The 25,527-nt window shown below is 38.2% G+C and overlaps 1 protein-coding gene across 36 annotated transcripts in view; it reads left to right on the top strand.

Moving 5' to 3' along the window:
* The first annotated feature begins 1 nt into the window (after position 1).
* Positions 2–25,527, top strand: part of PPHLN1 (periphilin 1) — a 147,312-nt gene continuing 121,786 nt past the window's right edge. For 10 of the 36 annotated variants that reach the window (XR_005380046.1, XM_038577353.1, XM_038577338.1 and 7 more), the window contains exons 1-4: positions 2–93; positions 2,543–2,612; positions 13,469–13,511; positions 17,172–17,263. Coding sequence is in view for 31 of the 36 variants with exons in the window: in XM_038577353.1 (XP_038433281.1) it covers position 13,511; positions 17,172–17,263 (93 nt within the window). In the remaining 5 variants the exon portion in view is untranslated. Of the gene's footprint in view, positions 120–2,542; positions 2,644–13,468; positions 13,512–17,171; positions 17,264–25,527 lie in introns of all 36 variants that reach the window. The other 26 variants (XR_005380047.1, XM_038577355.1, XM_038577360.1 and 23 more) reach the window with 15 other exon arrangements.

Raw genomic sequence — 25,527 nt, forward strand, 5'->3', positions numbered from 1 at the left:
ACGTCATCAGCGCGCGCGCCGGAAGTGCCCGCTCGGGAGCGAGGCGGCGAGCGGACGAGCGCACTCGCGGGGTCTCCCGGCGGCCCAGAGTCGGTGAGCGCGGTTTACCTTTCCTCCAGGTGCACGGGGCCGGACGCGCGCGGGCTGCTGCGCCCGAGGGGAGTGGGCGGGCGGGGGGCGTTTTCCGTGGCGGGACCCGGGGTCTCCCTTTGCGTTCGAATCGTGCAGTCCTCCTGCTCTTGCGGTGCAGGCTGTAGGGACGCCGCGGAGTTTGGAATAAAGGAAACTGTTGAGTCTGAGACGCGCAGGTTTGCTTCTCTGTGGCGCCTTTTGCAGAAGGAAGACCGAACTAGGGTTAACTTCAGAGACCCAAGATCACTTAGGACGTCGGTACCTTTCAAGCATGGGTCCGATGTACCAAGTTCAGCAGTAGGCACTTTGAGCGCTACCAAAAAAAGGAAAAAAAAAAAGTGTGAAACAGGTTTTCTTTTTTTCCGGGCGGATATCTCAGTCTAGTCGGGGGAGACAAGGTCAACTTGGATTCCCAGAAGGACTCCTCTTGAGTTGGTCCGGACAGATGTTGGAGCAGTTCGGCCCCTTACCCGTCCTGTAAACCTGTAATGGGCACACTCTGCTTTTTTTTTTTTTTTTTTTTTCTCTTAAGAGGAGGTAAAGGGGCCCAATGATTCCCACAGAAAAATGAGAGACTCGTGCCGAGGTGGTTTATACGCGCGGGCCCACCAGCACAACCCACGGAGCAGGCCTCTCATCCGAGCCTGGGAGCCTGGGAGCCGGAGCCCCTCCTGGAGCCTGCACGAGCAATGCAGGTGGAAGCCGACGCCTTCTAGAGAGAAGGAAGCGCAGCCAGGACGCGGCTGAGCTTTGAGAGGCCCGAGTGCCTCCACATCCACCGGGGAACCTAGAGGCCCGCCCCCCAAAACTACCACGCTTCACATCCTCGTTAATTTTGGGTTATTACCGCCCAAGATGTAAGCCCCTTTGGTCTTCTGTGCTGCACCCTCATCTCCCTGCTGCTTCGTAGTCCCTCTCCTTTGATTTAGGCTATCACCGCTTCTCCCTCCTTTTTTTTTTTTTTTTTTTTAAGATTTTATTTACTCATTCATCACACACACACACACACACACACACACACACTCTCACTCACTCACTCCGTGCATGCATGAAGCCCGATGTGGGATTCGATCCCCGGTCTCCAGGATCACGCCCTGAGCTGAAGGCGGTGCTAAACCGCCGAGCCACCCAGGCGGCCCTCTCCCTCCTTTTCTTACACGGTTCACCCCTCAGCACAACAGCTGAGCTCTCTGAAGTCTCCAATCCCCTGCTTAACGAACTCTGACATAGGCTACCGCTGTAATGGAAATTCTTTCATCTCCTGACCATAACTAACACTTGGCTTTTGCCTCTTGCCCTTCCCCCTGACGCTTTTCTCGGACACCTGCACTTCAGGCGAAGCGATGGCTCTACCTGTATTGAACTGATTTCACTTCTTCAAGAATATTTTTCCTCTCCCCTGGATCCTTGTGGAGGTTCTTTTCTCTCTTTCTGGCATTGGATTGCTCTGACCTTTCTTCTCCCTCTTTGTGGATCATTCCCACCCCTATTAAGGGTCCCACTTTCCCTCTAACTTTCTGCGAGGGGCACTTTGTAAAATCCCCCAGAGTGAGTTAGGTAACCCTTGCTATGTTCTGAGTGCCTCTATTTTCCTCCTCTTAGCACTTACCACGCTGTATGCTAATTGATTGCTGGTCTTTGCCTTTTGCACTAAGCGAGGCTGGGGGGGGGGGGGGGGCGCACAGGCTGTGATTTGTCTTGTTTATTTTTGTAATTCCAGTGACCAATAGGCAGTCAGGTATTTTTTTGGTTGCAACCGCTGCAGGTACAGTCTCCGACGGAAGCTGAGCAGTTGACATCATCTGACCTTAAAATGTAGGAACCTTTGGAAGGTGGTCAGCTGCTGCTTAGCTTCTGCTGATTGTGGCTGTGTGAGAGTATGATAACAGTCTTGCCAGAGCAGGTAGTTTTTTTTCAATAACAGTTGGAAATACTGTTTTGGAAAGTGCTATCTCGCAGTTTTTAAGTGTTGTCAGTAGAATAACATCTTATTACCCCAAACAAAATGAACAAAAAATCTAAAGAACCCTGGGCCACGTGTCATAGGTTTGGAATCTGTTTTAGCGTGGCAAGGCTTAGAATTGTTGAGAATACTGGATTTTGAGCTTGGTCCTCATGGATGATTTGAAGTTGGAAGAGCGAATAAAAAGAGGTCCTCTAGTTTTGGAGATGCATCAAACAACTTTAGAGTGGTGTGTGTTACTTTGTGGCACGGTGAGGAGGTCCACATGCATGATCTTTCTGGAGAGAATAGGAGTTTGGGTAAGAGGATAGAATAGGTTGTACAGAGGGCAGAGGAGTTTGGATTTGTTACAGTTAATTGGTGTGAAACAATTTGGATTCTTGATTAGGGAATCCTCAGATAAGGGTGATGTATTAGCAAAGTTAACTGAGTATCCTTTTTTTAAAGGTGGAATGGAGAGGAGAGCTGAGACTGGAAGGCTGAGCAGTTAAGATTGTGACCTTTATCCAGATGTGAAGTAAGATTTCGATTTGTAAACATATATATAGGTGAATATCTGGTATTTTTGTCTACTTTTATAATTTCAGTTAATCACTTACATTGAACAATCAAGAATCCCCTAAGTATTTTTAATACAGTACAGTGGGGCTTATATTAGAGGTATTGTTAAAGCACTGAAAAGTCATTTATGAAACTAGTAGAGAATATAGTACTGTAAGTTAGATAGTGATTATGAAGCAATCAGTTGTCTCCTTTCCCTTAAGTGTTTTTCTCCTTTAATCTGTTTTGTATCTGCCAGGTAAATCTGGAGTGACCTTTTCCCCCCACACCTTATTTCTAGACTTAAAAGCCTGCAGTGAGCTTCTCCTCTAGTTGCTTGCCTTTTTGTTGTTGTTAGCATTTAATGCCTTTAAATGTGTTCTATATTTGCCTGTTAAGTTTGTGAAGCAATGTGATATGATGGAAACGGCTTAGGATTTAAAGTCATGCAGAACCTGAATGGTTTCAGGCTTTGGCTCTGAGTTTTTCAGAGCCTCTGTGCTTTATCTGGAATAAGAGAGATAATATCTACCAAAGGGGAGGAAATGAAAACTTGTTGAATTCCTGTGCAGGCTAACTTTCCATTCCTCTGCAGTACAAATCTTCCGTTCTGATCAGTTCCATCTTTCTCAGGCACATCTTCCATAATTCTTTTACCTTTCTTTCATCCACATTTAAATAATTTCTCAAGTCTCTATTTAAAATTTCTTGGGTTTCTTAACTACCATATCCTACATTTATCTCACTGAGCATGGAATGGTGATTAATTTTAATAGATATTTTGCTTTATTTTGACCATTTTAATTAGCATCAGTTTTTTCATAGATCTTTAGGAGTTCTAGACTTCATTTTTAATTTAGTTGTCTGGAATTTTAAACATTTTCCAATAAAGAATAGTATTATCTAGCTTCTAGGTTGAAGTCAGTCCTTAAAAGCTTCTTGCTTCAATTTAGGACGTCTGTAATATGTTTACCTTCCTTTAAGGTCAATGGATCTCATACTGAGCTCAAGGAGATGAGTTTAAGATTTATTTATTTATTTGAGTTTAAGATTTTTTTTTAATATTATATTTATTTATTCATGAGAGAGACAGAGAGAGAGAGAGAGGCAGAGACACAGGCAGAGGGAGAAGCAGGCTCCATGCAGGGAGCCTGATGTGGGACTCGATCCCAGGACCCCAGGATCACACCCTGGGCCGAAGGCAGGCGCTAAACCGCTGAGCCACCCAGGCGTCCCAGTTTAAGATTTTTTTAAAAAAGATTTTGAGAGAGAGAGAATGAGAGAGCATGAGCAGGGGAAGGGACAGAGGGAAAAGCAGGCTGAACAGGGAACCCGCCTTGGGGCTCCATCCCAGGACCTGGGATCATGATTTGAGCTGAAGGCAGACACTTAACTGACTGAGCTACCCAGGTGCCCAAGTTTAAGATTTTTAAAAAAGCATTCCACCCCAGGCCAAATATACAGGGGCTTCAGAGAATGAGGCCCAAGCATTTGTATTTTTAAAGCTCTTCAGATGATTCTAAAGTGCAACCGAAACACTGCTATAGGGGTTAGAGCTAAAGGATTCTCATTAATAACCTTCTCAAAAATGAAGTGGCATTAATGTCATGAGAAATGTAGTAGGAGCCATAATCTTTTTTTTTTTTTTTAATTTTACTTTTTTTAAAGTAATCTCTGCATGCAATGTGGGGCTCAGACTCATAACCCTGAGATCAAGAATCCCATGCTCCACAGAGTGAGCCATCTAGGAGCCACGGGAGCTATAAGTTAATAGTGCTTATTACAAGTTTTTTGAAAACAGATTGGCCCAACTCTCCATAAGCTTTCATAAGCTGAATGGCATTAACGAAAGAGTCAATTAACACTCTGTAAAAGCAAAAATCTTTGGATTTCTTTTGGTTGGTGAAAACAGGTACTGAAATAGTTCTTTCATAAAAGTGAAGTAGCATAAGGTGAATTTTCAGGTAGTGAGGGGAGACCTATAATTAAAAGGTACAAATCAATATTTAGGTTCCCCAGAATGGCTCATGTGGTGGTCATATGAATAGGTCTATTTGGCCAATATTTAATAAGTACCTTTAACTTGTTAAGCAATGGGAGTAAGAGAGGTACACAGTCATTGCCTTTGTGGTGGTGTTTAGTTTGGGAGGAGTAGGAAAAAAGTAAATTGCATGTGATGTTATTTATATAGTACTATTATAGCAGGGTGCTTTAAGAAACCCAGAGAAAGAACAACTTTGTTCTTTGTAGAGAATATAAGAAAAGCTGATATTTAAGTTGGATCCTGAAGGAAGAGTAGAGGGTGAAAGGCAGATAAGAAGATATAGTAGTCAGAGGAAAAGTATGCTACACTGTTGGGGAAATGGTGTGGGTGAAGCTGGAAAGGCAAAAGCAAGGTCATAAATAAGCCTTTTTAAGGTTAAGGATGAATCTTCATTCTTCAGTATTTGAGGAACCACAGAGATTTTTATTTATTTATTTTTTTAAATTTTTATTTATTTATGATAGTCACACACAGAGAAAGAGAGGCAGAGACATAGGCAGAGGGAGAAGCAGGCTCCATGCACCAGGAGCCTGATGTGGGATTCGATCCCGGGTCTCCAGGATCGCGCCCTGGGCCAAAGGCAGGCGCTAAACCGCTGCGCCACCCAGGGATCCCGGGATTTTTAAATCAGGTGTCTTATCAGAGTGAATATTCTGGCTACAATTTGTAGGGTGAGAAGCAGGGAGACCAAGTGTTTTACTACTGAGGAGTCCAATAGCTGGACGAGGAGCATCTGATATTTACATAGTGAGGTGATAGAAATAACTGGATTTAATAAATAGATATGAAAAGTTTTGAGTCTTTGTATGATTCAGGCTTCTGATTTGGGCTGTTGGGTACCTGGTGGTGTCATTGACTAAAGTGGGGAAGACAGGAGATGAAACAGGCTTCTGAGAAATATGAAGAACTTTTGGCATGTTGAGTTGCAGATGTCTGTGAGCTGTCCTCTTGAACAGTCAGGATAGAAGTAGAGATGTGGCAGTCATTTATCTAAAGGAACATATTACCAGCATTAATAAACTGACTCTATGAACTTTGAGCACGGAATGTTCAAGTTGTGCAAATTGTCCTAGGTGCTTATTAATCAATGAAGAACATAGAGATCCCTTTCATATAGTTCATATACTTAATAGTGAGGGACCAATAATACGCATCAAATATAAGTTATATAGTATCTTAGATGATTAGTGCTATGAAAATAATAGCAAAGTTTAGGGGGATCTTGTAGATAGGTTACATTAAGAAGGTAGTATTGAAGGACAAAGAAGTTAACCGTGCAGATTCCTGGAGAAAAGTATTCTAGGTGGGGAATTGCCAATGCAAATAAATGCCTAATACTCATTCAGAGTATGTTGTCATATGTGACTTTGCTATTCACTAACCTTGGTTCACTATCAGAATAGTTACTGATGAAAATAGTGAAAGGAATGAGTTTGGAGAGGAGGAAAAGCTATTTTATTCTGCTTTGTTGTTGTTTTTCTTTCTTTCTTTTTTTTAAAGGTGTTATTTATTTATTCATGAGAGACACACAGAGAGAGAGGCAGAGACACAGGCAGAAGGAGAAGTAGGCTCCATGCAGGAGCCTGCATGTGGGACTGATGCAGTCCTGATGTGGGACTCGATTCCTGGTCTCCAGGATCAGGCCCTGGGCTGAAAGCAGCGCTAAACCGCTGAGCCACCCGGGCTGCCCAGTTTTGTTGTTGTTTTTAAAAAGATTTTATTTTATTTGAGAGACAGCAGGTGAGCACAAGTGGGAGGAGGAGCAGAGGGAGAAGCAGACTTCCTGCCAAGCAGGGAGCCCGATGTGGGGCCTGATCCTAGGACCTGATCCTAGGACCTGATCATGTCTTGAGCTGAAGGCAGTTGCTTAACTGACTGAGCCACCCAGGCTGCCTCTTGTGTGTGTGTGTGTGTGTGTGTGTGTGTGTGTTTATCCTGAGTGTATTTAGTGTGTGTGTGTGTGTGTGTGTGTGTTTATCCTGAGTGTATTTACTACTGGAAGCTGAAAAGAGAGTAGTGTGCAGTTAGTTATTCTTCAGTCTAAGCTGCTACTATAACCAGTTGGGGTAAGGTAAAAAAATATATCTATTGCCTTGCCTGTGGATTCCAAGTGTGAATGGTTTGACAGAAGGTTATTGCCTGCGACTTCCTGTTTTCTCAATTTCTAGGCTACTCTCACTGAGAATACCAGCCCTCCCTATTCTCTTAGCTGGCAGCTAAGTCAACATAATAATGGTTGGCTCTCTGGAGTGCTCAAAGAAAGGCTTACTTCTTTATGGATTTAATATACCATGGTGGTATATTAAACATATTCTCTAATGAATATGGCATAAGAGAATGCAAGTTAGTTTTATGATCTTGAACTAGTTATTAGCAAACTTCTAAATGAAGCCTACATTTTTTTTTAAAAGATTTTATTTATTTATTCATGAGAAACAGAGGGAGAGAGAGAGGCAGAGACACAGGCAGAGGGAGAAGCAGGCTCCATGCAGGGAGCCTGACGTGGGACTAGATCCCGGGTCTCCAGGATCACACCATGGGCTGAAGGCGGCACTAAACCGCTGAGCCACCGGAGCTGCCCTGAAGCCTACATTCTGTATAGTGAATTCTGATTCTGTTCTCTCCCTAATTGTAGTGTAGAGGGTCCTTCCATTTTTCAGTTCTGTTCTTCAGTTTTCATATCCTTTTGGATCAGAGCACTTTACTGGAGTACTACTGAGACTCCACTAATGAGAGATTAGTGATTACCTGGTAAGTGACACAATCACTTTAGTGAGAGAGCATCTTTGCTTAAGTTTTGCTGATTGGTGCTAGTTGTGGGATGGGTCAGTTTCTGAAGTCGATGATGTCATAACCAACATGTGCTGCTAATCAGAAGGTTGCTGAAAAGATTATCTTTTCCCATTTCTCTTGTCTTAATTCAAGATCCAGTTTAAGACTTACCTTCTTTATAGTCCAATATTCTTTCTTTTCGTTTGTATGTAATCCTCAAACTGTGTCTTCTGTTTTGTTTTACTAACAGTACAAGGTTGCATATGGAATATTCTATTTATACTCCTGTTTCCCTAAGTATATAGATTTCTTAAGGATGAAAGATGTTTAATAATTTGACATGGGCCTTACTGGTACGGTTTGATATTTAAAAAAAATTTTTTTTGGTGGATGCTAATTATTTGTTCAATCAAGTTCTATTTAGTCTTAGTAAAATGTCAATATCTTTTTGAGGTTTTTGTTTGTTTGTTTTTTGTTTTTGCTTTTGTTTTTGTGGGCAGGGGGGTGGGCTAAAGGGTGATAGGTATTAAGGAAGGCACTTGCTATGATGAGCACCAGGTGTCATATGTAGATGATGAATCGCAAAACCCTATACATGAAACCAACATTACACTATATGTTAACTAACTGGAATTTAAATAAAAATTCGGATTAAAAAGAATAATCAAGAAAAAAGAAAGAGTGCCCTATCAGTGAGCAATACCACTATTATATATTTTTTAGTCTTATATTGTGTCTACTATTTTTATATTCTTTATTCTGAAAATATAGTAATTTATTTTTTAATTTTGTTTTTATTTTTATATTTTTTAAAATTTTTAAAAAAAATTTTTTATTTATTTATGATAGTCACACAGAGAGAGAGAGAGAGAGAGAGAGAGGCAGAGACATAGGCAGAGGGAGGAGCAGGCTCCATGCACCGGGAGCCCGACGTGGGATTCGATCCCGGGTCTCCAGGATTGCGCCCTGGGCCAAAGGCAGGCGCCAAACTGCTGCGCCACCCAGGGATCCCTAATTTTGTTTTTAAAGAGAGAGAGCACATATATGCATGGGCACAGAGTTGGGGGAGGATCAGAGGGAGAGGGAGAGAATCCAAGCAGACTCTGGCAGGGAACCCAACTCTCCATCCCAGGACCTTGAGATCATGACTTGAGCTAAAATCAAAAGTCAGACACTCAACCGACTGACTCACACAGGCACCCCTAAAGAGTAATTGAGGTAACAATAAAGCATTTTATTCTGATACTGCCATTTTGTAAAAAGAATAGAGGTATGGTAAAAGTACATTACAAACTAGATACCTGTAGATTGTGTAAAGATATTGATGGCCATAATGCCAGGATTGTAATTCCATCAGAGAAGAGAGAAAATAAGAGCAATCATAACTTTTTTTTTTAAGATTTTATTTATTTATTCATTAAAGAGAGAGAGAGAGAGAGGTGTAGAGACACAGGCAGAGAGAGAAGCAGGCTTCACGTAGGGAACCTGATGTGGGACTCGATCCAGGGACTCCAGGATCAAGCCCTGGGCTGAATGCAGGCGCTAAACTGCTGAGCCACTCAGAGATCTCCAAATAAGAGCAATCATAAAATGTACCAGTCATGTGTAAAGTTTAAAACAAAATCTGCATTTTGTGTTTTCATGCCCCAGAGTTAACCACACATAGATGAGGGACAAAAGTCTGTATTTTAATTAAAATGTTTTGATAAATTATACTTTTAAGTACTGTACATGTATTTTAGTAGCTAGATATTTCACTTTAAATGTGTACACATTTTCTAGAAATGTAAAGTTTTGCAGTGATCAACCTTATCTGACTCTGGTACACAGATCCTGTAACAATATATACTCAGTGGTGGTATTTCTTAGTCATAGGGTGCTCATTTTTTTTCTTGATTCTTTTTTAAAAATTATTGTTATTATTTTTTTAGAGCAGGAGAGGGGGTGAGGGGGTGATGGCCAGAGGGGGAGAGAGACTGACTCTTAAGTAGGCTCCTTGCCCAGTGGGGAACCTGATGTGTTGCTTATGACCTGAGCTGAAATCAAGAGTGAGATATTTAACGAACTGAGCTACCCAGGCACCCCTTGATGATGATTCTCTTTTTAAAAATTTTATCCAAGTTTTAACTAAAACTTCAGGTTAGTTAACATACAGTATAATGTTGGTTTCAGATGTGGGATTTTGTGATGCATCACTTAGATACAGCACTTGGGGGTCATCACAGCAAGTGCCCTCCTCAGTACCCATTACCCATTTAGCTCATCCCCCTGCCCACAAAAAACCCCAAAACCCCAGTAAGATACTGATACTTTAGTTGAATCACCAGGAAGAGGTAACTTTAAACAATGAAATTCTTTTTACAGGAGATTATAGTCTAATGTGTATATTTAATCATTGTATTACACTTAAGCAATTAAACTATTGTCTTTTGTAAAGGAAACTAATTTTCTTTTTTTTTTTTCAAAGATTTTATTTATTTACTTGACACAGAGAAATAGCACAGGCAGGGGGAGTGGCAGGCAGAGGGAGAGAGAGAGAGAACCAGGCTCCCTACTGCTCACGGAGCCTGATGTGGGGCTCCATTCCAGGACCTTGGGGTCATGGTGTAAGCTGAAGGCAGCCGCTTAATTGAGTGAGCCACCCAGGAGCCCTGCAAACTAATTTTCTTTTATAAAATTATTCACCAGGTGTACAGGAATTGAAATTTTATTATTTATTTATATATGAATGAGAGTGCACTCAGGAGCGTGTGCACATGCACATGTGTGTGAGCCATGTGAGGTGCAAAGGAGGAGAGAGAATACCAACTGGGTTCCATGCCCAGTATGGAGCCCAATGCAGGGCATGGTCTCACTACCCCAGAATCAAGAGTCAGATGCTTAAACCAACTGAGTCACCCAGGTGCCCCTGTTTCACATTTTTATTTAAATTTCAGTTAGGTAACATACTGTAATACTGGTTTCAGGAATAGAATTTAGTAATTCATCACTTACATAAAACACCAGTAATTTAAATTAGGATCTTTAAAATTTATCAACTTTTTAAGGTAAAGAGAAGTTATTTATTTACTAAACATTTTTACATTTAACTGATTTCTGTAGCTCCCACTAAGGTGAATACTCCACTGGGGCATCATCAAATATGGAGTCAAACATGCAAAACTGTTATAGGACTAACTGTAGGAATTAAAATTGTGGTAACAGTAATGCAATGTGTAGCTATTTCATGGATGCTGTTTGTTTTAGTAGAAATTAAGTTCAATATACAGATTGATACACTACAGAAGTGATAGTTACATTCAGCAAAATCAGTTGGCAGTTTGCCAGATAAATTCATGCTTTTTTTTATTTTTTAGTGTGTTAAAATGTACATAAAATTTACCATTTTAACCATTAAGTATACAATTCAAGGTACCTTCATATTTATAGTACAACCATCACTACCATCCAACACTTTTCATCTTCCCGAACTGACCAATATACCCACTAAATAACTTTCCATTAGATAAATGTACATTTATTTAGGTGTTTTTCTGTTTCCATTTGTTGAGGTATCTCCAGATTTTAGCTCTTTGATTCATTTGTTCATATTTAGCTCTTTCACAATTGAATTGATCTCTTGTTTCTTAATAATGTGTATTTTAGATGTCCTATTGAATTTTTATGTTTTTACTTTTTGCCTTGTTCTAGCCACTTTGTTTCCAATTGCTAGGTTTTCATCAAAGTTACATACTTTGACTTTCTTTGCGACTTTTTTTAACCTTCTATAAATCATAGGTTGATTAAAGTTGTTCTATTTTCAGGTAATAACAGTAATATTCTGTTAGTTGTCTTGCACACTACCAGGCAGAAAAAGACAACTAGATCAGGAGCTTTATTTTCGCACTTGGCTAGTAAGCACAAAATCTCTGTGTAGCCATTAGGTGAGCTTAATCTTTCTAGGAGAGCCACTCCTATCCTTTGAATTTCATATAAAATGGCAGAGAATCCATCTACTCAAGCCTATAGCTCTTTTTTATTTTTATTTTTTTTAAGATTTTACTTATTTATTCATAAGAGACACAGAGAGAGGCAGAAACATAGGCAGAGGGAGAAGCAGGCACCCCTGAGGGGAGCCTGATGCAGGATTCCATCCCAGGATGCCAGGATGATGACCTGTCCCAAAGGCAGACATTCAACCACTGAGCCACCCAGGTGCTCTCTTTTTTTTTTTTTTTTTTTTTTAAAGATAATTTTCAGAGTACAGATTCTTTACCTCTTTGATTAGGTCTGTTCCTAAGTATCTTAAGGTTTTTGTTGCAGTTGTAAGTGGGATCGATTTCTTAATTTCTCTTTCTTCTGCCTCATTGTTAGCGTGTAGAAATGCAACTGATTTCTGTGCATTGATTTTATATCCTTTGACTTTGCTGAGTTCTATATCAGGTCTAGCAATTTTTAGGGGGGAGTGTTTTGGGTTTTCTACATAGAGTATCATGTCATCTGTGAAGAGTGAAAGTTTGACTACTTGCCAATTTGGATGCCTTTTATTTCTTTTTGTTGTTCGATTACTGAAGCTAGGACTTCCAGAACTGTGTTGAACAGCAGTGGTGAAAGTGGACATCCCTGTTGTGTTCTTGACCTTACGGAAAAAGGTGGTCAGTTTTTCCGCATTGAGGAGGATATTCGCTGTGAGTTTTTTGTATATGGCTTTTGTGATATTGAGATATGTTTCTTCTATCCCTGCAGACTAGTTCATAGATTTGCAGTGTTCGTCATGCTTTGCACATTGCTTATTTTGTTATTGTCTTCATTTTACCGAAGCTTGCTCAGTGTACTTTCATTCTTTTGGGGAAAAGTTTTAAAACCTTTTTTTCCCTTAAGTTTGTTTGTTTGTTTATTTATTTATTTGAGAGAGCACAAGAGAATGAGCAAGATATCACAAGTGGTAGGAGGAGCAGCAGAGAGAGAGGGGGAAGCAGGCTTCCTGCTGAGCAGGGAGCCTGACGCAGGGCTCAGTCCCAGGACTGCAGGATCAGCTACCTAAGCTCTGGGCAGACCCTTAACTGAGCTACTCAGGTGTCCCTTGAGGGAAAGTTTTTAAAAGTTCTCTGTTGTGGGAGATACAAGCTTTGAGTTCTAGAATGTAGTCACAGGAGGAAAAAGCATAGAGAATATAGTCAATGGTATTTTTGTAATAGTGATACAATGGTGACAGATGGTAGCAACGCTTGTGAGCATAGCATAATGTATAATTGTTGTACATGTGAAACTACTGTAATGTTGGGTATCAGTGATATTCAAAAAAATCGGAAAAAAAAGTTCTCCATCAAATTTTTACCTAGTGAGTTTAGTATTCTTTGATGAGTTGATGATGCTCTCTTTGATTTTGGGATGACTTGAACATGGGACTGTTTATTGCCAATATAAAACTGTAGGGATTTCCAGACTAAGGATGCTAGAATTTTTTTTAACATATGAGATATTTTAAAGCCAGTGTTCTTAATATTCTAGATAAAAATTACCTTACACATTAAATGTAATTCTTTTAGAGATAAGGTTAAGAAGAGACATGCCCTGCCCAGCTCTCAACTTTTGGGCAAAGTTAGGATTAGAATTCTTTTTTTTTTCTTTTTAAAGATTTTATTTATTTATTCATGAGAGACAGAGAGAGAGGCAGAGACACAGACAGAGGGAGAAGCAGGCTCCATGCAGGGAGCCCAACGCAGGAATTGATCCCGGGACCCCAGGATCACGCCCCAGACCAAAGGCAGCTGCTCAACCACTGAGCCACCCAAGGATCCCTAGAATTCTTTTAATATAACTCAGTTGTTGTTATGAAACTTGGGTGGCCTCTGGTGGTCAAAATAATATCTCCTGTTTTTAAAGATGTGTTTGAAGGGAGTTTGGCTTATTAATGGTGATTATTTTTTATTTTGAGAGTTTTATTTATGCAAGTAATGAAGAATTAATTATTTTTCTCCATTGATTGGTGTATACAGACAGAAATCCTTATGTCTGTACTTTTCCCCCTCCTACAGGAGATTGTTGAAAACTTTAAATTTGATTCCTGAAAGGACTCAAGTAAGTAGTATAGTAGTTATTCTTACTTTTTTTTTTTTGTGGGAAACCAGTAACTTTATATTGTAGTATTATATCTAGTTAAACTATATATTATTTCCTTAGAACTCTTGTAGTTTTTTAAATTAATTCCATCTTATTTTTACTTGTTTTCCTTTAGTTCATTAATTTATATTCATAACTATTGCTATCACTTGAGATGTTATTTTTCTTTTAATTAAAAAAATTTTTTTAAAGTATCGTTTATTTAAGTAATCTCTACACCCCACGTGGGACTTGAAATAGAAATCTTGAGATCAGGAGTCACATGTTCCTCCGACCTGAGCCTGCCAGGTGCTCTGACACATTATACTTCGTGAATGATTTCCAGGATCTTTAAAAATAGTAACTTATTTTTATTATAGATGATAGAAAGTATAAAACATAACACAGTATAAATATTCACCTTCCTATACCCAGCCACCCGTTTCTTCCCAGTGTCAGGCACTGTTACATTCTCTTGCTTAAACTCCCAGAAAAATCTGTACATATGGATATGTATTCATACCCTATTTTTTTTTATTTTCCCTAAGTGGTAGTGTATTCAACTTATCAATCGACCTTTTTTTAAAAAAAATATTTTATTTATTTATTTATTCATGAGAGATAGAGGCAGAGACACAGAGGGGGAAGCAGCTCCATGTAGGGAGCCCGATGTGAGACTCAATCCTGGGACCCCAGGATCACACCCTGGGCTGAAGGCAGGCGTTAAACTGCTGAGCCACCCAGGGATCCCCCACCCCCCCTTTTTTTTAACCTAGTAGTGTATCTTGGCATTCCTTCTATATTATATATGGGTTACTTTTCTCTGAAATGGCTTGCATAATATTCCTTTATATATGAATATACAGCATTTTATTTAATCTCTACCCTCCTGACCAACATTCTAGGTTGCTTTCAATCTTTGCTGTGTACCTGTGCAAAGTATACATAGAAATAGAATTTCCAGGTCAAAGCATATGTTCATTTAACATTTAATAGATTTTGCTCATTTTTTCCCAATCTGCTGCACCAAATTAAAATTATACTCATTTCATTAATATATGAGAGTGTTGGCTTTTCTTACTCTAGTCGAAGCAGTTTGATTTTTTTTTTGCAGAGCTTTGGGTGCAAATTGGTATAACTCCATTATAGTTTTAGTTTTCATCTTCCTTATTTTGAAGAAAGTTGAGCATCTTTTCAAAAGATTAAGTCATTTTTGTGTGTGTGTGTGTGAACTTTCTTCATATCATTTGTACATTTTTCTTTTGGGTTCATTTTTTCCCCTGTGATTTGATTTCAGTTGGTTGCTATTATTTCTCTTGTTTCTCAAGTAGGATAAAATCTGACTTATTTTTTAGACTGAAACCTTTGGTGGGTTCAGTAAAGGAGGAGAAATTTTGGTAATTTTTTTTTCAAGTTTCCATCAGTTCTTATACTTAAAAGACTGATTACTTGGAAATAACATTCTCCCTCTTTTTTAAGATTTTATTTATTTATTTATCTGAGAGAGAGCATGCAGGGCAGGGGGTGGGAGCAGAGGAAGAGGGAATCCTGAGTTCATGGCCGAAGTTGAAGGCAGATGCTTAACTGACTGAGCCATTCAGGTGCTCCTGAAATGACATTCATGATGATGTGTGATTATGGACTTGGAATTCAGGTTGATTTATGTATAATGTTAAAAGCTAATTTGTAACTTAAATTAAGATTTTTCTAGGCATCTTTGAGTTCATTTTATTGGGTCTATTTGTATCAGAAAATATTGTAGATTTGTTTTTATAGGGAAAATTAAGATTGTTTATACTGTGGATAGTATAAAAAAATACTACCCTTATTTTTCAGCCTTTTTTTCTTAGCCTGAACTGTTAGAATTTTATGCTGCCAAAATAGGATGTCATTTCTTTTTTTCCCCCTCTTAGTGTTATTACATCATAAAGGGTCACCAAAAATCTTTTGACATGTATTTTTCTGAGATATTTTCTTACTCCACAAATCTACAGATTATGTGTCTGGACTTGTTGCCCAATTTTTTTGTATTACAAAGATCCTGACTTAGTACTTGTCCCATTTTTCACTTTTCGCTCATGATTATCCTTCTACATATCAGGATAGTTCATAGTTCTTGGGTTAGAACCTGCATTGTGTTCTCTTGGTTCTGCCTTGTTAACCATTTCTCATCTACTCTGGTGGTTAATGAGCTGCTGCCTATGAACTGCCTTCCTGTTTTTGTAAATAAAAATTTTTTGGAATATGACCACGCCCCTACGTTTATTATGTATTGCTTATGGCTGCTTTCATTTTTTTTTTTTAATTTTTAATTTTTTTTTATTATTTATTTATGATAGTCACACAGAGAGAGAGAGAGAGAGAGAGAGGCAGAGACATAGGCAGAGGGAGAAGCAGGCTCCATGCACCGGGAGCCCGATGTGGGATTCGATCCCGGGTCTCCAGGATCGCGCCCCGGGCCAAAGGCAGGCGCCAAACCGCTGCGCCACCCAGGGATCCCCTGGCTGCTTTCATTTTATAACAGTAGAATTGAGTGGTTGTGACAGAGACCTGTGACGTACCTGCAAGGCTGAAAATAAAAGTCTGGTCCTTTATAAAGTTTTCCAACCCCATATAAGTGACCTTTAGGGTATTTTCTGCACCCTGTGCTCATCATCTCTCTTACTTGTCTTGCTTACCTTCTTCTCCTTGTTCACACTTGTTTTCTTTTTTAAAGATTTTATTTATTCATGAGACACACACACACACACGCAGAGAGGCAGAGACAGGCAGAGGGAGAAGCAGGCTCCACACAGGGAGCGAGCCTGATGTGGGACTCGATCCCGGGTCTCCAGTTTCACGCCCTGGGCTGAAGCCAGGTGCTAAACCGCAGAGCCACCCGGGCTGTCCTCACACTTGTTTTCATCTGGACTCCATAATGCACTGCATTAGTGCTTTACCCAGAACATGGCAGCTCTCAAAGTAGGAAGCCTCTCTCTGCATCCCAAACATGAAAAATGCTGACAGAACTTTTAATTTTGAATTTTATGAAAGTGCCTTTGCATTAAAATAAACTTATAGCATTAAAAGCAAAATTGAGAGTGATTTATTTCAGTTTGTTGAGTGTGTTTTTATAGGATTGTTTATTTAAACTTTTAAGTTAAAACCATTTCATTGAACATATATAAGAGATAAGCTCTAGGAATGTAGCAAAACTAAAAATGTTATAAAAATGTTATAGAAACCATCGACTAGGAAATAGGAATAGCATTGCTGATCAGCGTTGCAAATTATTCATGAAAATGAATCTTTCTAATTTTTACTATGAGAAAAAAAATTTTTACTATGAGAATGAAGAAATATTTGTGGTCTTCTGGATCTTTTTACTGCGATGGGAACAAACTCTTTGAAGCTTTAAATAGTCTTTGAAACGGAATGTGGGGCTTTCTATTACATTTATTTAAAAAAGAACATTTCAGAATTGTTTGGAAGAAGAATTGCCTTAATCATTCTTTTTTCCTTTTGGTCAGTTACATTTTTTTCTTAAGTATCTCTGGAAAATATTTGTGTTGAAATGTAACTATTTACTCTTGTAAAAATCTTCTCTATTGCTTCCTAATTACATAAAAAGCCATAACTTTTTGGTTCCTTTTTGTTTAGTGGCTTACAGAAGAGATGAAATGTGGTCTGAGGGACGATATGACTATGAAAGACTTCCAAGAGAACGGATACCTCCTCGAAGTCACCCCAGTGTAAGTCGCTACTGCTGTAGAATAATTGAAAATCTAGAATCTAAGTGAATTTGGTACACCAAAGCTAAGCCTCCTAATAAAATCTTTAAGTGCCAAAAACTTAACAGTCTGGGTTGACATATAGGCAGATTAAGCTTATCTTTTAAAAGTTAAAAGTTTGAAAATAAAGGGCAACATTTTATTTATGTAGATAATCTATATTTCACATTGTTTATTTAAATTTCTAAAATGGAGGATTTGTATACTGAATTGAATTTGTGAAGAAAATTTGAGTTTTTATAAAGATAGACTGTTAATTAATGGAGTATTTGAGCACCTGCTCCTACTATTGGATGTCCCCTATTTTCTCTATTCTTAAAAATGTTTGCAAATTGGATATGTGAAATTATGAAGTAGGGGCAGGTCAGGGGCAGGCAGGTAGCTTTTAGTATATTGCCCTACTGCTTGTCTCTGTTGCTTTAAGAATTAGGAATTTTAATTAGGCCTTTTCTCAAGGAGCTTGCTATTTTTCTTATTAATGTATTCTCAGCACCATCTAGTGTGTGGCACATAGTAGGAGTTCAGTGTTTATTGGGTGACTATATACACTCTCTCCCCAAAATACTCTGCAGTGACCTAAGGAAGAGTTTGGGGAGGGTTAAGAAGCTGTCAATCTTAAACTTTTGCATAGGCCCTTTCTAAGTACCAGGGGATTTGGGTTGTGGTGATACTATGTGGATATATTATGGATTCATTATACACCATCAAAGGCACAAATATTGGTTTATACGTTTTTACTTCTAAGTAAGTCCCACAACACACTTAGATGGGTGATACTACTTTCAGCATTATCATTTGGCCTGGGTTACAGCTTCGGCTGCAATTGATCTAAAATGATAAAAGATGAGCTTTTTGGTTTTTGGTTTGAAGGAGACAAAGGTACAACTCTTTTTGGTAGTCCTAACTTTGGGTTCATCCTGACACTAGCTGCCTCTACCATGCCACCTAAGTTGAGATCCCAACCCCAGTAAGATCAAATTGTGTACCTGAGGTGCACTCATGGGGAAGTGAGTGCTTTGTCTGTCCTGGTCCCCAAGATTGGCCTTCTGAGTCCATCTCCGATAGAGGTTGCTGATGACCTTGCCAAGGCCACTGATGATTGTGTTTAATGATGACAGTGTAACTGACCACTCAGAACAGACAAGCCTAGATGAAGTGGTATTTTCTGCCTCTGCCCTGATTGTCAGAGTGCTCAAGGAACCCCCACGAGACTGGAAGAAGCAGAAAAACATTAAGCACAGTGGGAATATCAGTTTTGATGAGATTGTCAGCATTGCCCAACAAATGCATCACTGGGCTTTAGCTAAGGCAACTAATGATTGGAAGGGTCTGATCTTTAGCCAGAGAATTCTGGTAATCTAGAATTCCCAATGTTTAGCTAGAGATTCTCTGGAACCATTAAAGAGATCCTGGGGACTCTTAAATAATCTGTGGGCTGCAATGTTGATGATCACCATCCTCATGACATTAATAGTGGTACAGTGGAATGTCCAGCTAGTTAAGAACTACTACAAAGGAAAATATTTCCATAAAGAATCGTTTGACTACAACAACAATAAAAACAGAATTAAAACTGGAACAAAGAGGCCTACCATATTTCAGAATGGGTAAACTTAATTATTACTATATGTCATTTCATTCCAGATTTTATAGACTGTGTTTCTAATGAAATTTTCTATTAAATTCTTTTAATTTGATAAAATACTTTATAGTTTACTTAGGAAAACAAAGTGACATAGATGATGTGGGAGTAATGCAAAGATGGGAAAGGGATCACTTTAGGAAAAAAATTTTAGAACCCCTACCTTTCCAAGGATATATCCCATTAGGAATTTGTATTTCAAGGATACTTAAGAGAATTTTCTGTGTGGTTATGCCACCAACTGGGTATGTAGTTGGATTTGTTTTAGTTTGTTTTCAATTTGCGGGAATTTCCTTTTTTTTTTTTTTAAGATTTTATTTATTCACGAGAGACACAGAGAGAAAGAGGAAGAGACACAGGCAGAGGGAGAAGCAGGCTCCATGCAGGGAGCCCGATGTGGGACTCGATCCTGGGTCTCCAGGATCACACCCTGAGTCTAAGGCAGACGCTCAACTGCTGAGCCACTCAGGCGTCCCAACCTTTTTTTTTTCTTTTCTAATTTTTGTTTTTAATGTAACACATGACTCCAAATTATAAAATAAGATACATTTAGGGACTCCTGGGTGGCTTAGCAGCTCAGTGGTTGAGCGTCTCTCTGCCTTTGGCTCTAGAGTGTCATCCTGGAGTCCCAGGATTGAGTCCCACACCAGGCTCCCTATGGGGAGCCTGCTTCTCCCTCTGCCTATGTCTCTGCTTCTCTTTGTTTCATGAATAAACGAATAAAATCTTTTATTCTTTAAAAAAAAGGTACATTTAGGGAAGGGAAGACTTTTAAATGGTCACTTACTATAATTACATATTTAACTAGTTTCTGCTTACTGTGAGGGGTTTTATATTATAACCTTCTTAATCTTCAAAACAATTCTGAGTGTTGAATGGTTTATTTATAGAACTCTGTAGAATGTTGTAGAAGCCATAAAATGTAGACAGGAATTTATTTATTTAAAAGATTTTTAAAAATTTATTCATGTGAGGCAGAGACGTATGTAGACAGAGGGAGAATCAGGCTCCCTTCGGGGAGCCTGATGCAGGTTTCAGACCCAGGACCCCAGGATCATGCCCTGAGCCGAAGGTAGATGCTCAACCACTAAGGCACCCAGGCGTCCCTGTAGACAGGGATTTATATACAGAAACATAATTTCAGACAACAGTGGGAAATGTTCACAATCAAATCATGGAAAAAGTTAGATGTTATATATTACACCATTCTGATTATGCATGCATGCTTTGTTGTATCATAGAAAACACTACAGTCAAGTTGGCTTCCAGAGATAAAACTGGAGGTCAAGGGATCTTCCAGGAGGCTGTCAGCTATTGCTAGGGAGGGATTCCAGTTAAGAAAGCTGGGGAGGGGTCAGTTTTAAGGTGGGAGTAATCAGTTTATCAGTGTCCTAAAGACAGAAGGGCCCTTCAGATCTCTAAGTTACCGTGTGAGAATGGGTTAGAGAAAGTTCCTCCTAATAAATAGCCTTTGTTTTTTCTGAAGGGATAGCAAGATCATCCCCTGAAAGGCAGGAGGTAGAGGGCAACTTGAGGCCAGTGTGTTGAATTTGGAGTAACCATTGTTGATATCTCCTCACCAGAAATGTTTAAAAAGACTGTTGCTAAGGGGCAGTGAGCTTGTGCACTGTAAAGATAGGGGCACCAGTCTACAGGAATGTGTGTTTTATTACCTAAGTAGCCCGGTTTAGGAGTGGAGAAGGCAAGGTGTTAGGAGTGGTGGACTCAGGAAGATAAGGATATTGAAAGTTCTGACTCAGAGAATGACTGAGGTAATATATTACGTGTTACGGGCTAATTCAGAAAGGAAGTAAGGCTGTGAGAGGGACAGTGGATTGAAAGAAATGAGGGGTTGAGGGACAGGAAAGGCTCGGTGAGGCTGAAGACCAGAGTGTGGCAGAAAGACAGGTATTTTGAAATGTAGTTTCCAAGAGAAGGACAGTCCTGGGTGATTAAAGTTCAGTGGATAGTGGTAGGGATAGAGAGTGGTGAAGGTTATTGGACTTGAGGAAGGGAACACTTGGAGGCTAGATTTTGGATCAGTGATTTAGATTAGAGGCTCTCATTCCTTGCTGTATATTAAAGTCATCCAGAGAGCTCTTATATACCAAAATCTGGGCCCCATCCAGGTAATTAAGTCATAATCATTGCAACTAGGATCTCAACATCAGTGTTGTAAAAGTTTGTCAGGTTAAAAAAAAAAAAGTTTGTCAGGTGACTCTTTTGCAGATTTAAGAAATAGAGATCATAGATGAACAATGAACTTGCTGATGATAACAGTTAAGGTAAAATGACAGGTGATGTAAGTTCTCAGTGGGTGATGATATTGTAATAAAATCTAAACAAACCCAATCATTTTCATTTTTATATCATTTCTGTGTTTGTAAATGTGAAACATGCTTCTTTATAAAATAATTTCATCATCAGGAAGCATATAGATACGTTTTATACCACAAGTGCATTTAAAATCAGACTAGAAGTACTTAACTGTCTCTAAGTTCCCAAAGGTAAATCTGACTCTCCTAAATTCTCTGGCTACTTGGTTTCTCCAAGATGGGAAGGAGCCTAGATTGCATTTCTCCTTCTAAGAGCACAGAACCTGCCCAGACCTTGTACAGCTTCATTCTTCTCCTTTTTTAAAAAAAAATTTTTTTTAAATTCAATTAGATGGGTCCCTTCATCCCCCTAGTCAGCCTCTCCTAGTTGATAAATCCTTCTGCATTCCCATATCCCCTTCCTCAAGACTCACTTTTATTGGTGAACTTGGCCTTATTTTGATTGGAAATTTAAAGCCTTCCCCTCCTCTCAATTATGCACCTTTGATGGCTCTTGGAAATTATTCCTTTGCCTTCTATGTTACACCTGCATTTTAATTAAATAAAGCAAAGTATCTTAAACTTTTTGTTGCCATGGATCCCTTTTCAGAGTAGGGTTTTTTAAACTATAAAATACACAGAATTAAAGGAGACTACTTATATTTGAGTATAGTTATCAATATTAAAAACAAGTTTGTGGGGATCCCTGGGTGGCTCAGTGGTTCAGCGCCTGCCTCCAGTGATCCTGGAGTCCCAGGATCGAGTCCCGCATTGGGCTCCCTGCATGGAGCCTGCTTCCCCCTCTGCCTGTGTCTCTGCCTCTCTCTCTCTCTCTCTCTCTCTTTCTCTCTGTCTATCATGAATAAATAAATAAAATCTTTTAAAAAAATAAAAAAATAAAAACAAATTTGTGATGTACTTCTTGAGTAGGTCATTAAATATTATGAACTAATGGTGGGATTTTCATTACTATATTTTCAAAGTAATGAGAATAAATCATGTTTCTACATACTGCACGGCTATAACATGATATGAAAATATCTATGATTTCTGTTAGTGATGAAGCCACAGATGCTGCTGCTGTTATTGTGTTTGTTGCTGCATTTGGGTGAAAAAAGTAACTTTTATTCACATCTGATTTTAAGGACCTACTGAATCCTTAAGCTAGAAAACTGATAAATGACACTAGAACTAGAAATATAAATCAATAAAGTTATAATTCTTGACTTTGGAGCCAATAAAAATATAATTTCTTTAAAGTTTAAAGAACTTACAAAACAAATCATCTAATGTTATTTTAAAAAACATATTTGTATATCATATTGACTTGTATAGGATGCTCACAAGCAGCATTATTCATCACAGCTCCAAACTGGCAACAATCCAAATGTGTAACAGTAGAGTAAATTAATTATACAATTTACAAGCAATTAGAATGAATGGACCTGAATAGGCTATTGAAACTCATACTGAAAGAAGCCAAATACAAGATTATATCCTGTATTTCCTGTGTATTATATAAAGCTTCAGAATAGGCAAAACTCACCAGGAAAGTGGTTACTTTTAGAAGAGAGGAGTAGTGACTAGGAGAGAGCATAGGAAGGCTTTTGCTGAACTAGGGATATTCAGTTTTTTGATCTGGGTGGTAGTTACACAGTGTAATTACCTTGTGAAAAGTAATTTAGGAGTACATTTGTGATTTTTACATTTTTTTGTAAGTATGTCATACTTCAATAAAAACTTAAAAGGTTTTAAAAAGCAAATTATTTTTTTCTAAATATGAAAGTAGTTAATCCTTAAAAACTGGGCACTTACTATCATCAGTGCTTGGGATAGAGGAAGGTACTACTCTATTTTATTTTGTATATTTGGATTCTGTTCTCTAACAGAAGAGCAGTTTTACTGCATTTTTTTTCTTATTACTCCCATTTACTCACTACTTATAATAACAGTTTATGAAAACTTTATCATGTATTTATCCATCTATCTGCCCTTAATCCATCCACTTTAATCCATCTAATTTTTTGATGTATTTCAGAGTAAACCGGGCAACAGTATGCTTTTCATTAGCAATATGCTTTTCATAGGTATACATATCATAAAAGTGCATTGTTTTTTACAGCTTTTTTTCTAAATGTAAAAATTACATACATGATATGCAAATCTTAAGTGTTCATCTGCTGAGTTTTGATTTAGTAATGTTCCTTTGTGTAGAGCTGCCCTGGGAGGTGTTTTACCTTCTTGGCTGACAGAATTACTAAAACTTAACTTTTTTTTGTTGTCATTATTTCCAGAGAGGAGTGATCAGTTCTTGGCTACATTTGTAACAGTATGTCCTGATTTTCTGGGGCAGTTCCAGTTTTAGATATTTGACCCATTATTCTCCAAAGCCATTGAAATGCAAAACACTAGTATTTGAATATTCAGCGAGTGAATTAAATGAATAAATGCTATTACATAGAAATGCATGTCACAAACTGAGGAATCAGAGTAAGGGAACCTCAAGCTTCCGAAAGGAAAAGTCCACCAGCCTGTGTAGTAGAATTTTTTAGTTATGTGTAGTTTGTTACTTTTCTAATAAAAAGCATGTGATGCCAAAAGTAACGTAATATTGATACAGCAAAGCAGAATGTGTGTTATGTATGTAGTGCTTACTGTGTGCCAGGTGCTGTCCCAGGTGCTGGGAATAGAGCAGTGAATTAAGACCAAGGTTTCTGTGCCCATGAAGCTTGCATTCATACTAAGATGATTGTTTTAGGGAGTAATGGCATTAACTATTGACATGTACTATCATACTTAGTTAATTTGCTGGTAGATTAGTGTGCTTTAGTTGTTTTTGACTTTTTATAAGGACAAAAAAAAAAAGATATAAGAGACAAAATAGCAAAATGAACTCATGGACAAATCATCCAAATGGCAATTATTAACTCATGGTCCATCTTGTTTTGTCTATGCCTCCACTAGTTTCTTGTCTCCCAGGTTGTTTTGAAGTAAATTCAAGATGCACTATTTCAAATGCAAATAAATATTTCAGAATATGTCTCTAAATGATAAAGATGCTTAGGAGGAGGCACTTATGTTAAAATTTTTCCTTTAAAATGCTTTTGCGTTAGAATTTGTGCCAATTATATCTTAATGACATTGAATTAAGTGTATGGGTTAGTTATGTTAGTAATGAGACTAAACATTAGTGTGGAAAATTTGACATTTATATATCGAATGGAAAAAAAACTTGGTGCTTTTACTTAATGAAATGAAAGTATTTTCTCATAAGAGGTAGTTCTACTAAATTGGAATTTATATCAAATTAAGAAATAATTGCTTATTTTGTGACAAAACGTGAACACCATTTCAGATTTAAAAATTGCAAAACTAATTTGATACGTATCTTAACCTGATCAGATTTCCATTAGCACAAGTGAACTGTGAACAGTCTTTATTTCAGAAACGCAGAGAGCCTAATGGTAGGAATTGTTTCACCCCTGAGATAGTGACCTATATGTGAAAGTGTAAATTTCATTGACTATAATTCTCAACAAAAGTATTTAAATTTACATGCAACTTCTTGCTTTCTATGTTCTGCCAGGATAGAGCAATGACTAACTAAAATAGGCTTAAATATATTTTTTAATGAGTTCTATATACTTTTTTACTTTGGTCTGACTGTTCATAACATTAATACTAATTTTATTTTATTTTATTTTTTTAAATGTATGATCTTTTTTTTTTAATTTTCATTTATTATTTATGATAGTCACACAGAGAGAGAGAGAGAGGCAGAGACACAGGCAGAGGGAGAAACAGGCTCCATGCACCGGGAGCCCGACGTGGGATTCGATCCCGGGTCTCCAGGATCGCGCCCTGGGCCAAAGGCAGGCGCCAAACCGCTGCGCCACCCAGGGATCCCCCATTAATACTAATTTTAATTTTGCTAATCTGATAGATTTTATGCATTTTTTTTTTTAGAAATTCTAGTAACAGCCATGGAAAATTGATACGTAGTATAAATATGAAACCGTTGTATTAAGTTGATATAGTCTGATCGTAATGAGATACTGTACATATTTTTTTCATAAGGAACAGAAGCAATGAAAATTTATTTCATTGAGGGAATTCAGATTTTATGTCCAAATTCAAGATTTGATATATCTGCATTTTAAATAATAGAAAAGTTTTGATTCCGTTGAGTTTATTTTTAAATTAATTAAAAATGATCTTGTTACCTTTACAATCTTTTAAAATATTCTTTAGAAGTCTTAGTTTTTATT

The sequence above is a fragment of the Canis lupus genome, chromosome 27, assembly GCF_011100685.1.
Source record: "Canis lupus familiaris isolate Mischka breed German Shepherd chromosome 27, alternate assembly UU_Cfam_GSD_1.0, whole genome shotgun sequence".
NCBI classification, from domain to species: domain Eukaryota; kingdom Metazoa; phylum Chordata; class Mammalia; order Carnivora; family Canidae; genus Canis; species Canis lupus.